This window comes from Kogia breviceps, chromosome 1, assembly GCF_026419965.1.
Source record: "Kogia breviceps isolate mKogBre1 chromosome 1, mKogBre1 haplotype 1, whole genome shotgun sequence".
Taxonomy (NCBI): Eukaryota; Metazoa; Chordata; class Mammalia; order Artiodactyla; family Physeteridae; genus Kogia; species Kogia breviceps.
The window spans coordinates 165,403,444-165,418,583 of record NC_081310.1 but is presented as its reverse complement, the minus strand read 5'-3'; the positions used below and the strand labels follow the sequence as shown (position 1 = coordinate 165,418,583).

General features: G+C 40.8%; 2 protein-coding genes across 2 annotated transcripts in view; one reads left to right on the top strand and one right to left on the bottom strand.

The window, feature by feature from the left end:
• LOC131744159 (small ribosomal subunit protein uS14-like) overlaps window positions 1-4,086 on the top strand; it is an 84,693-nt gene extending 80,607 nt beyond the window's left edge. Inside the window, exon 2 of the mRNA XM_059043542.2 lies at window positions 3,831-4,086. Coding sequence (XP_058899525.1) covers window positions 3,844-4,014 — 171 coding nt within the window. The 5' untranslated portion in view covers window positions 3,831-3,843 and the 3' untranslated portion in view covers window positions 4,015-4,086. The remainder of the gene's footprint in view (window positions 1-3,830) is intronic.
• Window positions 1-15,140, bottom strand: part of EIF2B3 (eukaryotic translation initiation factor 2B subunit gamma) — a 158,542-nt gene that overhangs the window by 52,680 nt on the left and 90,722 nt on the right. The gene's annotated exons all lie outside the window — the stretch shown is intronic.

The following is a 15,140-nucleotide window of genomic DNA, read 5'->3' as shown; positions in this document are numbered from 1 at the left end:
CATTAGGATTATTTTTACAGACCTATTTTTAAAATAGTAAGTTGTATATTTCAGAATTTTAATTTGTAATGTTTAAAATTTAAGGGAAATCAAGCATCTTTTTATGATCTTAAAAACAAGGAATACCAGGGCTTCCCTGGTGGCGCAGTGGTTGAGAGTCCGCTTGCCGATGCAGGGGACACGGGTTCGTGCCCCGGTCCGGGAAGATCCCACATGCCGCGGAGCGGCTGGGCCCGTGAGCCGTGGCCGCTGAGCCTGCGTGTCCGGAGCCTGTGCTCCGCAACGGGAGAGGCCGCGGCAGTGAGAGGCCCGCGTACCGCAAAAACAACAACAAACAAACAGGAATACCAATTTTTAAAGCAAGGAACAAAACCAACAGGTATTAATTATAACAATTATTAGTAATATTATTTTAGAATAAATGAGCAATGTATACATGAAATAAATATTGGGAAAGATGCAAGGATAAGCATTTACTGTTTAACTGCAAAGATCAATGGCTTTTAAAGTATCTTCATAAAAGCTGGTCTGTATAACTTACTATTTTAACCATTTTCAAGTGTATAGTTCTGTGGCATTAACTACATTCACATTGTAGTGCAACTGTCACCAATATCCATCTCCAGCACTTTTTCATCTTTCCCAGTTGAAATTCTGTATCCATTAAACACTAACTCCCCATTCCCTTCTTCCTCCTAGCCCCCTGCAACCACCATTCTACTTTATGTCTTTATGATTCTGACTACTCTAGGAGTCTCATATAAGAAGCATACAATATTTGTTTGTTCTTCTTGTGACTGGCTTATTTCACTTAACATAACATCTTTACAATTTATCTATATTGGAGCATGTGTCAAAATTTCCTTCCTTCTGAACTCTGGATAATATTTCATTGTATGTATGTATGTACCACATTTTCTTTATTGATTCATCTGTCTATGGATACTTGAGTTGCTTTCACTTTTTGGTTATTGTGAATAATGCTGCTATGAACATGAGTGTACAAATATCAATTTAAGTCTCTGCTTTCACACTCACATTTCTTAAATTCTTATCATGGAAATTTTCAAACATACACAAAATAAGAGAAAAACATAATAAATTCCCATGTGCACATCAAGTAGTTTCAACAATTATCAACATTTTCTAATCTTTAAAAATTTTTTGCTGTAGTATTTATTATGGCTTAAATTGTGTCCCCCCAAAAGATGTTGAAGTCCTAACCCAATAGTACCTGTGAATATGACCTTATTTGGAAATATGATGTCTGTAGATGATCAAGTTAAGGTTAGGTCATTAGAGGGCCCCTAATGCAGTATGACTAGTATAGTACCCTTATAAAGAGGAAATCTGAACACAGACACAGACATGCTTAGAGGGAAGACTATATAAAGACACGAGGAGAATGCCATCTATAAGCCCAGGATGCCTGAGGTTACCAGAAGCTAGGAGAGACGGGTGGAACAGATTCTCCCTCATAGACCTCAGAAGAAACCAACCTTGCCAATACCTTGATTTCAGATTTCTAGCCTCAAGAACTGTTAAGACAATAAACTTCTGTGGTTCTAGGCCACCCAGTTTATGGCACTTTGTTATAGCAAACTAATATAGTATTTTAAAGCATATTCCAGACATAATGTCATTTTACTGTGAATATTCCAGTATGCATAGTATGCATTTCCAACTGATAAGGACTTTGAAATATAATCACTATGTATTATTACACCTAATAAAATTATCAACGACTTCATAATGTCATCTAATATCCAATCCAAATTCAAATTTGTCTTTTCATAGTTAGTCTGTCTGAATCAGGATTCAATCAAAGCCTCACAATGTATTTGGCAATTTCATTTTTAAAAAGTTCCCCTTCCTGGGACTTCCCTGGTGGCACAGTGGTTAAGAATCCGCCTGCCAATGCAGAGGACATGGGTTTGAGCCCTGGTCTGAGAAGATCCCACATGCCACGGAGCAACTAAGTCCATGAGCCACAACTACGGAGCCTGTGCTCTAGAGCCTGCTTGCCTAGAGCCTGTGCTCCATAACGAGAAGCCACCGCAATGAGAAGCCTGCGCACCACAACGAAGAGTAGCCCCTGCTTGCCGCAACTAGAGAAAGCCCGTGTGCAGCAACTAAGACCCAATGCAGCCAAAAAAAAAAAAAAAAAAAAAAGTTCCCCTTCCTTATTCCCCTGACAAGCCATATGATTAGAGAGAGTGGATCACCTGTCTTGTAGAACACTCCATGTTCTAAATTTGGCTGGTTGCTTTGTTGGAGTGTCTTTTTTTAACAGCTTTACTGATGTATAATTTATATACCATAAAATTCACCTGTTTTAGGTGTACAATTGAACGAGTTTTAGAAAATTTACAGAGCTGTACAACTATCACCACAATCCAGTTATAGGACATTTCTATCACCTAAATAAAATCTCACATGACTGTTTGCAACCAATAAATCCCCTCTCACCCTGAGTTTCAGACAATCACTAATCTGCCTCCTCTCTCTATAGATTTGCCTTTTCTGTTTTTAAAAAAATTATTATAGGGACTTCCCTGGTGGTCCAGCAAGTAAGACTCCACCCTCCCAGTGCAAGGGGCCCAGGTTCGATCCTTGGTCGGGGAACTAGATCTTCATACGTGCCGCAACTAAGAGTCTGCATGCCACAACTAAAAGATCCCACATGCCTCAGTGAAGATCTGTGTGCTGCAACTAAGACCCAGAGCAGCCAAAATAAATAAATAAATATTAAAAAAATTATTACAGCCATTCTAGTGGGTGTGAAATAGCATCTCATTGTTTAAATCTACATTTCTTTAGTGACTAACAATATTGAGAATCTATTAGCCATTTGTATATTTTCTTTGGTGAAGTGTCCATTAAAATCTTTTGCCTATTTTGAAATTGGGTTGTTTATAATCTCCTTGAATTCTAACAGTCCTTATGTTTTTATTTTCTTAATAGTGTCTTTTGAGGTTTGAATGGTGACTTTAATTTTGAGGATATAAAATTTATCAATCCTTCTTTTATGAATTATGTTATTGGCGTTTTAACTAAGAATTCTTTCCCTAACCCAATTTCACAAAGATTTTTTTCTAAAACTTTTACAGTTTTAGCTCTTACATTAGGTCTGTAATCCATTTTCATTTTTGTGTATGGAGAGAGGTTAGGGTCTAAATTAATTTTTTTGCATGTGAATATCAAATTGTCCCAGCACCATTTGTGTAAAATACTATCCTTTGCTCATTAAGTTGCTTTGACATCTCTGGTGAAAATTCAATTGACCATAAATGTAAGCGTATATTTTTGCACTCTCAATTCTGTCCCACTGCTCTGTATGTCTATCCTTATGCCAGTACCATACTGTCTTGATTACTATAGCTTTATAGCAAGTTTTGAATTGGAGAAGTATGAGTTCTTCAACTTTTTTGTTCTTTTTCAAAAGTGTTTTAGTTATTCTGGGTCCTCTGAATTTGCACATAACATTTAGGATCAACTTGTCAATTTCTACAAAAACTTTACTGGGATTCTGATGGGTTTGTGTTGAATCTAAAGATCAGTTTGGGGAGAAATGCCATCTTAACAATATTGAGTTGGGATTAACATATACACACTACTATACATAAAACAGATAAACAATAAGGACCTACTGTACAGCACAGGGAACTATACTACATATATATAACTGAATTACCGTGTTGCACACCTGAAACTAAAATTAACTATACGTCAACAAAAAAATAAAAATATTGAGTCTTCCAATCCAGAAACACTGGAATGTGTTTCCATATACTTAAACTTTATTTCTCTTGCCTTTTGCCTCATTGCAGCCGAGAAAGCAAGATGGTTCACCAGCAGCTCTACTGGAGCCATCCAGAAAAATTTGGCCAGGGTTCTCGCTCTTGCTGCATCTGCTCAAACCAGCACAGTACGATCCAGAAATATGGCCTCAATATGTGCCGCCAGTGTTTCCTCCAGTACATGAAGGACATCAGCTTCATTAAGCTGGACTAAGTGAACTTCCTTGAATGGGTCATCCAGGACATCTACCTTATGCAGAAACAATGCTAGCTCTTTGTATATAAAATAAAAAATTTAAACTTCAAAAAAAAAACACCCCACAATATTTCTCTCAGCATGGTTTTGTAATTTTCAGTATTATGTCTTGATCTTCTATTAAATTTATTCCTAAGTATTTTATTCATTTTGATGCTATTATAAATGGAATTGTTTTCTTATAATTTCATTTTTATTGTCCATTGACAGTATATAGGAATATAATTGACTTTTGTACATTGATCTTGTATCCTACAACCTTGCTGAACTCTTATTAATGCCAGTAGTTTTGTGGATTCCTTAAGATTTTCTACATATAGGATCCTGCTGTCTACAGATAAAGGTAGTTGTACTTCTTCCTTTCCAATCTGAATGTCATTTATGTTTTTTTCTTGCCTGAATGAACTGGCTATAATGTTAAATAGAAAAAGCCAGAGAGGCCATTCTTGCTTTGTTCCCATCTTAAGGGAAAACATTCAGTCCTTCACTATTAAATATGACATTATTTAAGTTTTTTGTATTCTGTAAGTTTTTTGTAGATACCCTTTATCAGGCTGAGGCAGTTCCCTTCAATTCCTAGTTTATTGAAAGTTTTTTTTTCTAATTTATTTTATTTTTGTGTTGGGTCTTCATTGCTATGCGCAGGCTTTCTCTAGTTGTGGCGAGTGGGGGCTACTCTTTGTTGCAGTGCGTGGGCTTCTCACTGCAGTGGCTTCTCGTTGCAGAGCACAGGCTCTAGGTGAGTGGGGTTCAGTAGTTGTGGCATGTGGGCTCAGTAGTTGTGGCGCATGGCCTTAGTTGCTCCACGGCATGTGGGATCTTCCCAGACCAGGGCTTGAACCCATGTCCCTGCGCTGGCAGGTGGATTCTTAACAACTGTGCCAACAGGGAAGCCTTGTTGAAAGGTTTTATCATGAATGGGTGGTGCATTTTTAAAAATGTTTTCTTCTGTGTCTATTGAGATAATCATGTAGTTTTTAATCTTTTATTCTTTTAATACAGTATATTAATTGTTTTTCAGATATTTAACCAATCTTGCACCCTTAGGATAAATCTAACTTAGGCATGGTTAATGGATTCATTTTGCTAATATTTTGTTGAAGATTTTTTCACCTATATTCATAAAGGATATTGGTCTTGTGTTTTCTTTATCTAGTTTTGGTATCAAAGAGTTATACTGGTCTCATAGAATAAGTTGGGAAGTATTCCTTCTTTCATTTTCTGGAAGACTTTGTGAAGGATTGGTATTATTTCTTTTTTAAATGTCTGATAGAATTCACTAAAGAAGCCATCCTTACATTTTGAAGCCTCAAAGACATTTCTTTGTTGAAAGATTTTAAATTACTAAGTTGAGGGCTTCCCTGGTGGCGCAGTGGTTGAGAGTCCGCCTGCCGATGCAGGAGACACGGGTTCGTGCCCTGGTCCGGGAAGATCCCACATGCCGCGGAGCAACTGAGCCCGTGAGCCATGGCCGCTGAGCCTGTGCGTCCGGAGCCTGTGCTCCGCAACGGGAGAGGCCACAACAGTGAGAGGCCCGCGTACCGCAAAAAAAAAAAAAAAAAAAAAAATTACTAAGTTGATTTCATTAATTGCTCTAGGTCTACTCAGGTTTTCTACTTCTTCTTGAGTCAGTCAAGATGTATAGCACATGATCCTTGTGGCTCAGATTATAGCACACTGATTAACCCAGGACTCTCCTATGCTCTCAACTCACATCTATTCTCAGTATATTGCTATGTGTGGGCTTTTTTTGGGGGGGGCTGAGCCATGCAGCTTGCGGGATCTCAGTTCCCCAACTAGGGATCGAACCCAGGTCCCTGCAGTGAAAGTGGCGAGTCCTAACCACTGGACCACCAGGGAATTCCCAGTGTGTGAACTTTAACCCAATACTCTAATTGATTCTAGTTACTTAAGGGAAGGAAGGACTGGAACCAGCATCCGCTGAATAGTTATTATGTGCCAGGCATTTTGCAATGTGCTTTCACATCTTCACAACATCTCCATCTTCCTTTTACAGATTAGGAAAACATAGACTCAGAGAGGTTAAGTAAGTTTCCTAGGTCACAGAGGTAGACAGTAGTAGAACTGGGATTGAAATGTAGGTATTTGTGACTTTAAGGCTTTTCTATTGCCTCATAAGGTCTCTCAAGCAACTTCTTTCTTTTCTCCGTATATAATCCTAGGAGTTCTATATAGATGAAGCCCTGCTCCAGTCTCACATCTAAATCCAAGGCAAGAAAGGTAGAATGCCTGGCTGTAATTTTTTAAAAAATCCCTGCTTTTGTACTTGTTCCCTTGCTGAATGCCCTATTTAGGAGTTCATCAACCACTAGTACCATTCAAGAAGGAATTTGCTAAAGGATGGGGTTCTAAGTGTTGACCTAAGACAAGCCTAGAGGAACTCTTTTTTTGTGTGTGTGTGTGTGGTACGTGGGCCTCTCACTGTTGTGGACTCTCCCGTTGCAGAGCACAGGCTCTGGATGCACAGGCTCAGTGGCCATGGCTCATGGGCCCAGCCGCTCCGCGGCATGTGGGATCTTCCCAGACTGGGGCACAAACCCGTGTCTTCTGCATTGGCAGGCGGATTCTCAACCACTGCGCCACCAGGGAAGCCCTAGAGGAACTCTTTATCATTCTGCTTCCAAGTTTCTAAGCAGATGTTAAGCAATGCTATCAAAGAAGCAGCTGCCTGTTTTGGGCAAATTACTTTTAAATGTCAAGGAGTTCAAAGACCAAGCTGTACCTGTGTTTCGTTTCAATATTTATTTACCCAAATTTTCTCCTCATATTAACAACTCGAAGTACTGTGTGTGAGGGACAAAGATTTAAGATCTCCAGAGAAGCTGGAAGAAAGACTGCCACATGGACACTAGTCTTCAGGATTATGCAGGACTGAAGACTCAAGATTTTTCTGACAGCTTTGCTTTAACTCAAAGAAAACTGAACATAGAGCTATGTGTACCACCAACATTGTACAAAATTAAAAAATGTAAAATTACAGAGCTAGGGAATAAAAAAGCAGTTCAGAAAGGCAGCCCCCAGAAAGAAAGAAATATATCCATGAAAGAGAAGATAAATACTGAAAAAAAAACCCCACCCAAACCCCCCAAACCAATTACTATGGTTAAAATCATACCAGTTTTCTCCCTAGCAGAATGAACTTAAGAATTTAAATGCCCAAATCTCTTAATAACTAAAAAAAGGTCTGAGTTCCTTTAGTTAATAATAAGATCTATAACCCCCATGCCCAACCCCAAAGATCTTAAGGGATTCAGATGCTCATTTCCTTCAACTCTATAGAATAGAGACAAAACTCCCTCCCCAGAATCATCATGTGTGCAGGAGAAACTGAGTTGTTTTTATCCTGTTCATTGCATAAGTTATAGCAAAGGCCAACTGGGAGTTCTATTCCCTGACATGCTCATAGTACAATGCTCATTACCTAGAAGAATGAGTAGAAAAAGGCAGATAGGTAAAGAAACAGATTATGGTAATTTAATGTTTAAAAAGTGAAATTCATCTAGACACTCCATGTGGACACACTATTAGACTTCCAACACTGCTATGAATGGGACTGCAAGGATTTCTAGCCTAGTGGGAGAACTGGCATATATGCTGAGACAGTCCACAACAACCTAGTGAAGAAGGAAAGCCTCCACTAACCTAAACTGAGTATGTCCTAATAGTTTATATAGCTATACAGAATGACACTTTCCAAAGCAAACAGAGTCCAAATTTGGGGACAGGAGAATAGCAAGGAATGGGAACAGAATGACGAAAATTCAATCGGACAAAAACTCAAAATACAGAAGAAACTTAACTCTAACATATGCTTCTCTTTGCATAAATATAAATGTTGACAGGTGAAGGAAATGTCATGGATGCCTCCTGAATTCAGATGCCAGGAGATCTGAAACTTGAAACAATGACTCATAAGAACCAGAAGCAACAATTCCAAAGAGGATAAAAGCCTCCTATGACAACTTAGCCATCTTGAAGTGTTCAATGCAACAACATAAACAACTTCTCTCTTTGAAGACCTTCAGACAATCACCTTTTGTTTTGTTTGGCAATCTTAAACATGTTCCAACAAAGAAGCATCTTCTCTCCCACTAGAAGAGCCAGAGCTAATTCCCTACTGCCTAATCATTATGATTTAGAAGAAACTAGAGACCAAGGTGTGCTTGAAACAACCAAGGTTGCTCATAAGTAGAGGAAAGAGAGTGATTTATGAAGCATGGCTACTTACTAGTTATCTATAATTCTAATGAGAGATTTTGGAGTAAGCACCTATTACATAACTACATGGCGGCTGTTTTATAGGAAGGCACCTGCCATACCACCCCAAATGCCTGATCTTGTTGGCACTGTAAGTCGCAGGAATGACAGATTGTTGATCATTAGGAATGCATATGGAGTTACCAAACCAAAGGTCTGCCTATTCAGCAGAGTGAGCTATGGTGCTCAGATCCTCTCCAAGAAAAGCAGTTGTATTGAAGTGGAAGCCTGGACTCAAAGCAGCAGAGACTGCCAGAGATGGAAGAGTTCTTAAGAGTTCTAAGTGCTGTTCCTCATTGTACCGAGAGAAAAACAAACAGAAATGATTTTAGTCCATGTCAAAAACAAATCACTTGGACTTCCCTGGTGGTGCAGTGGTTAAGAATCCACCTGCCAATGTAGGGGACACAGGTTCAAGCCCTGGTGCGGGAAGATTCCACATGCCGCGGAGCAACTAAGTCTGTGCACCACAACTATTGAGCCTGCACTCAAGAGCCTGAGCCACAACTACTGAGCCTGCGTGCCCCAACTACTGAGCCCGAGTGCCACAACTACTGAAGCCCACGCACCTAGAGCCCGTGCTCCGCAATGAAGCCACCGCAATGAGAAGCCCACACACTGCAACGAAGACCCAATGCAGCCAAAAATAAATAAATAAATAAATTAAAAAGAAAAAAGTCATTTCACTCCTCTATGAGACAGTCCCTAGCCTATATTCATTGAACACCTACTATATTCCAGGCACTTGGGATACAGAAGTGAACAAAATGGACATGATCCCTGCATGAAGCTTAGAGTTGAATGGAAAATCAATTATTGCAAGTATGCAATAATTGTGAAAGGCGAGCACAGAGTATTATGGAAGCATATAATGGGGGACCTAGCCCAGGGTGGAAGATGACAGGAAGCTTCCCTTTAAGCTTAAACCTGAAAGAAAAGCAGGAGTTAGCCAGGTGAAAGGGGTTGAGAAAATGAGATGGGCACTCTGGGCAGAGAAAATAGTACATGCCAAGACTCTGAGGTAGACTGGTGAGTATGAGGAACTAAAGTCACCCGGGACCACTAAAACACAGAAAATAAGACAGGAGAGGCACAAGATGAGGCTGGAGAGGTTTCAGGCCATGTTAAGGATTTCTGTTTTTATTCTAATCTTGAGACTAATGACCACTTGTATTCTGTGATATCACTGGCTTAATAGGGAGCTAAGTCAAAGTTGAAAGGCACCTTGGTGTAGTAAAAAGAGCACTGGACTAAGAGTCAGGATTCTAGTTCTGGCTTCATCACTTAAATATGGCATAGTCTTTCTTCATGTCAGTTTCTTTGTTATAAAATGGAACATTGTGCTTCATAGAGTCCGAGAGTTTTCTGGAGATGCTTCGGGAACTGCTACAGGAAACCTGAATCAGAATAAATCCCTGTTCTATGTTCGTATCTCAGGTTTCTATGTAAGATTTTACTTAAAGAAAAAGTTCCACTTCCTTAAGAGAAAATTGGAAAATTACTGCAATTTTTTTTTTTTTTTTTTTTTTTTTTTCTTTTTTGCGGTACGCGGGCCTCTCACTGTTGTGGCCTCTCCCATTGCGGAGCGCAGGCTCCGGACGCGCAGGCTCAGCGGCCACGGCTCACGGGCCCAGCCACTCCGCGGCACGTGGGATCTTCCCGGACCGGGGCACGAACCCGCGTCCCCTGCATCGGCAGGCGGACTCTCAACCACTGCGCCACCAGGGAAGCCCCTGCAATTTTTAATCTTAGATAATATATTCATTAATTTGACAAACATGGAGGCCCATCATATTATCTCCTTGTTGCAGAGTTATTAGGATGATCAGAAATTACACACTTAGGGCTTCCCTGGTGACGCAGTGGTTGAGAATCCACCTGCCGATGCATGGGACACAGGTTCGTGCCCTGGTCCGGGAAGATCCCACATGCCGCGGAGTGGCTGGGCCCGTGAGCCATGGCCACTGAGCCTGCACGTCCGGAGCCTGTGCTCCGCAACGGGAGAGGCCACAACAGTGAGAGGCCCGCGTACCACAAAAAAAAAAAAAAAAAAAAAGAAATTATGCACTTAAAGTGTGTTGCATGGTATTTCCCATATATTAGGCACTCATTAAATGATAACTATTATTATTATTATTATTATCATGGGCCAAGTACCATGCTTGGTACCAGGGACACACAGCTGAAATAGACAGACCTTGCCTTTAGGAACTCATAATCTAGTAGAGAAGACTATGTGTTAATCTATTATGTATAACGCGATAACAGTGTAGGAAGCTAGAACAGAAAAAGATACAGTGAGCTGTCTAAGGGAGCAGGGATAGTGTAAGGTTTCATAGCCTGAGGTTGGTTCTGAATGCTGAGGAGAAATCTGCTATGCAGACAAAGCAGGAAAAGGATATTTCAGATTGAGGAACTAGCATATACAAAGGCAAACAGGTATGAAAAACAAAACAAACAACAAAACCTAGGATACAATGATAAAGGTTAAAGCTGGAGGGGTAGCCAGAGGCTAGATTATGGAGAGCCACCTACAATGCTTAGATGTCATGTTAAAGAGCTTGGATTTTGTCTCTTAGCTGATGGAAAAACCATGGAAAGTTACTGTTTTGTTTGTTTGTTTGTTTGTTTGTTTAGTACGAGGGCCTCTCACTGTTGTGGCCTCTCCCGTTGCGGAGCACAGGCTCCAGACGCACAGGCTCAGCGGTCATGGCTCATGGGCCCAGCCGCTCCGCGGCATGTGGGATCTTCCTGGACTGGGGCATGAACCCGTGTCCCCTGCATCGGCAGGTGGACTCTCAACCACTGAGCCACCAGGGAAGCCCCGAAAGTTACTGTTTTAAGGAAATACATATACATGGTATGCTGGCTTATGTATTAACTTAGCTGATCTGGAATTATGTTACGCAAAATTCTCTTCTCTGAATCGTTCTGAGTTAGCAATGACTACAAGAGATATTCTGTGTGACATTTAGAAGGCAGAAGGAAAGCTGCAGACACATTTTTTAATGCTCTGAAGGTCAATGGATGGTGCTAAGTATTATGGCAACCTGTGTATGTCACTGAGATCCTAGCTCACCCAGCAGGCAGAGAACAGTACCCAGACCTGCAGTTCCTCCGGATCCTACCACATATCCTTCAGCTTCTCTGGAATCCTGAGCCAAGCACTGTGTAGCTCTGTGGTGAAGGATGTCAGTTCTCCTGCAGATCACCCACAATAATGAAGCTAAAAGTGGTGAGAGACAGATGTGGGTTCCTGTTTGTTCTTGCTCTTGTCCACATCCAGCTTTCCTTCTGACTGTTGGTCTAGCTGACTGATAGCGATTTCAGGCTCAACACTATACAGAAGCAACAACATGCACACAGAGCTCTACCAGCTTCCACAATTGCAAAATAATCCCTTATTCTATATTACTCATAGCAGTTCTATTTCTATGATAAAGAAACTGCTACCAGAAGTGGTCCTGGAAGAACAGAACCTTAAGGATGGGTTTGCTGAATTGGTTCTGTGTCATCTGGACTTAGTTCTCTGATTTGATTAGGTTCAAAGGCCTTTCAACTGACTGATGACACCCATCTAGATTAACCAGGATAATTTCCCTCACTTAAAATCAACAGATTGTTGATATTAACCACATACTACAAAATACCTTCACAGTAACACCTATGTTAATATTTGACTGAAAAAACTAGGTATTAGAGCATAGCCAAATTGACACATAAAATAACCACCTCATAGACTGAGAACCACATGTCTAACATTAATACGGATGTCAACAAAGCCTTCCTAGGCAGGATTACACTGCTGCTCACCCTCCCTGTCATCTTAACCCAGAGTGCCAGAACCTGCTGAAGCATGGAACATCCCTCACCCTCCCCAAGAGGTGCTTGATACAGCAATATGCATAGCTCCACTGACAAAGGGCTCCTATTCAGAGACAAACCCTGGAAAGAGAGCTGTCTCTCCCAAATTATCCTTCCAAGCTGCCTGGTCCACTATGTCTGAAGAATTTAATAAAAAAGAGTTACCATCCTCTATAGAATGGTATAGAGGATGAAAACTGACACATTAATTTGCACTCCACTCGGTCCCACTGGCCTAGCTAATATGAACTTCCACCTTTCAGACCTCATTCTCCAAGGAACATGAAGCAACATTCCCATTATCTTTAGGTGCAGTTCCCAGCTGGCTGAGTAGATAGCAAGAGGCAAAGGCCCAGTGAAGGATCACCCAAGGGGGTTCATCCCTCAAGGCTTGGTTCCAGCTCTTGCATGGCTAGAGTTACATCATATTTGGAAGATTTTACAAGACAACCTGCTCAGGCACTCCCACCCTTTGGGGTTCAACAGTTGGGTAAATAAATTTCTCCTGAGTGGTAGATGTGCTAGGCACTGAACTGTATTAAGTATATAATACTGAATGAAACACAGCTCTAATCTAGTAATCACTTTATTGTTTGCAAACCTCTAAGACTTCCCTTTGCTTTCATTAAACCTTTTCATATTATTCTCTGTGCTTCAGAGAAACTGAGTAACTCAGTTACTTTTGCTTTCCTTTCTCTGTCTCTTCGCTCATGTGGTTCCTTCTGGAATGCCTGCCTCTACTCGTGTGCCACTACTCCCAACATGTATAAATCCTTAAAGCTCCAGCCTCAAATGTAATTTTCTCCTTAAAAAATTCCCAGATTCTCCTAATCTACTGAGGTTTTTTTCCCCTTTCTAAATACTTACGGAATTCTACCAGAAAAATCACTTATAGTACTAATGTTCTATTCTGCATTGTGTATATCTATCACTTCTTTTGGGGAAGGAAGATTTGAGACTTGATCATCAGAGCAGCATATTATGTCCAGAACAGTGTACTACATGGCAGGCACTAAATACTTACTGAATGTCCAGAAGAGTATACATTCTAATAAGAGATACAGACTCATCAGAAACAAATGTTATAGACTTCAGGAGGGTCCTGACGAGTTTGGGTGTACTTCAGAATATTCCTGGTTGGTCCAGGAGAGTTGGCAAGGATAGGTGCACAGTAGGGAGTGGGAAGAAAGGGGTAGGAATGGGACAAACTACTGAATGATACAGTTAGTCCTGTATTACAGGCCCCCTACAGTCAGGGTAGCAGCTATTGGCTAGCTATGCTGAGGACCTCCTCCCAACCTCACTTCCACCTTAGGGACTGCCTAACATGCAATATGGCTCATATAACCTTAACATGTTCTCAGTTTTTCCCAAGTTAAAATACTCTTTTTCAAACTTTCCTTCTCCTCCTTCTAGTTCTACTTCTATCCTTCACAGCCAAATTTCTCAGAAGAATAGTCCAACATGCTGTCACCATTTAACATCTTCCACTCTACCCACTTTGATTAAAGTCATTAATGACTTTCATTTTTGTAAAATACAGTGATCATTTAAAAATTATCATCTTACCTAACCTCACAGCCACATTCAACACTACTGTTACTTTCTTTTTCTGGCTTCTGTGACATATGTTCTCTTGGTTTTCCTTTTCTCGTTCTCTCTCGGACTTAAATTCCTTTGGAAGCTCATGATCCTCTAGCTGGCGTAAGCCTGTTCCTAACCCTCTTTCCTCCTCATTTTGTGCTCTTCCTTAGTGATTTCATCCATGCCCATATCTTCAGTCATCATCTATATATCAGTAATTACAAATTTTTAACTTACACATAGTGCTAACCTCTGAGCTCCAAGTATATATTGGGTTGCCCAAAAAGTTCCTTTGGGTTTTGTTTTTTAAAAACATCTTTATTGGGGTATAATTGCTTTACAATGGTGTGTTAGTTTCTGCTGTATAACAAAGTGAATCAGCTGTACATATACATACATCCCCATATCTCCTCCCTCTTGCATCTCCCTTCCACCCTCCCTATCCCACCCCTCTAGGTGGTCACAAAGCACCGAGCTGATCTCCCTGTGCTATGTGGCTGCTTCCCACTAGCTATCTATTTTACATTTGGTAGTGTATATATGTCCATGCCACTCTCTCACTTTGTCCCAGCTTACCCTTCTCCCTCCCCGTGTCCTCAAGTCCATTATCTACGTCTGTGCCTTTATTCCTGTTCTGCCCCTAGGCTCTTCAGAACCATTTTTTTTTTTTTTTAGAATCCATATGTGTTAGCATATGGTATTTGTTTTTCTCTTTCTGACTTACTTCACTCTGTATGAGTCTCTAGGTCCATCTACCTCGTTACATATAACTCAATTTAGTTTCTTTTTATGGCTGAGTAATATTCCATTGTTTATATGTACCACATCTTCTTTATCCATTCATCTGTCACTGGACACTTAGGTTGCTTCCATGTCCTGGCTATTGTAAATAGAGCTGCAGTGAACATTGTGGTACATGACTCTTTTTGAATTATGGTTTTCTCAGGGTATATGCCCAGTAGTGGGATTGCTGGGTCATATGGTAGTTCTACTTTTAGTGTTTTGAGGAACCTCCATACTGTTCTCCATAGTGGCTGTATCAAATTACATTCCCACCAATAGTGCAAGAGGGTTTCCTTATCTCCACACCCTCTCCAGCATTTATTGTTTGTAGATTTTTTTTTTTTTTGCGGTACGCGGGCCTCTCACTGTTGTGGCCTCTCCCGTTGCGGAGCACAGGCTCCGGACGCACAGTCTCAGTAGCCATGGCTCACGGGCCCAGCCGCTCCGTGGCATGTGGGATCTTCCCGGACCGGGGCACGAACCTGTGTCCCCTGCATCGGCAGGCGGACTCTCAATCACTGCGCCACCAGGGAAGCCCCCCGTTTGTAGATTTTTTGATGATGGCCATTCTGACT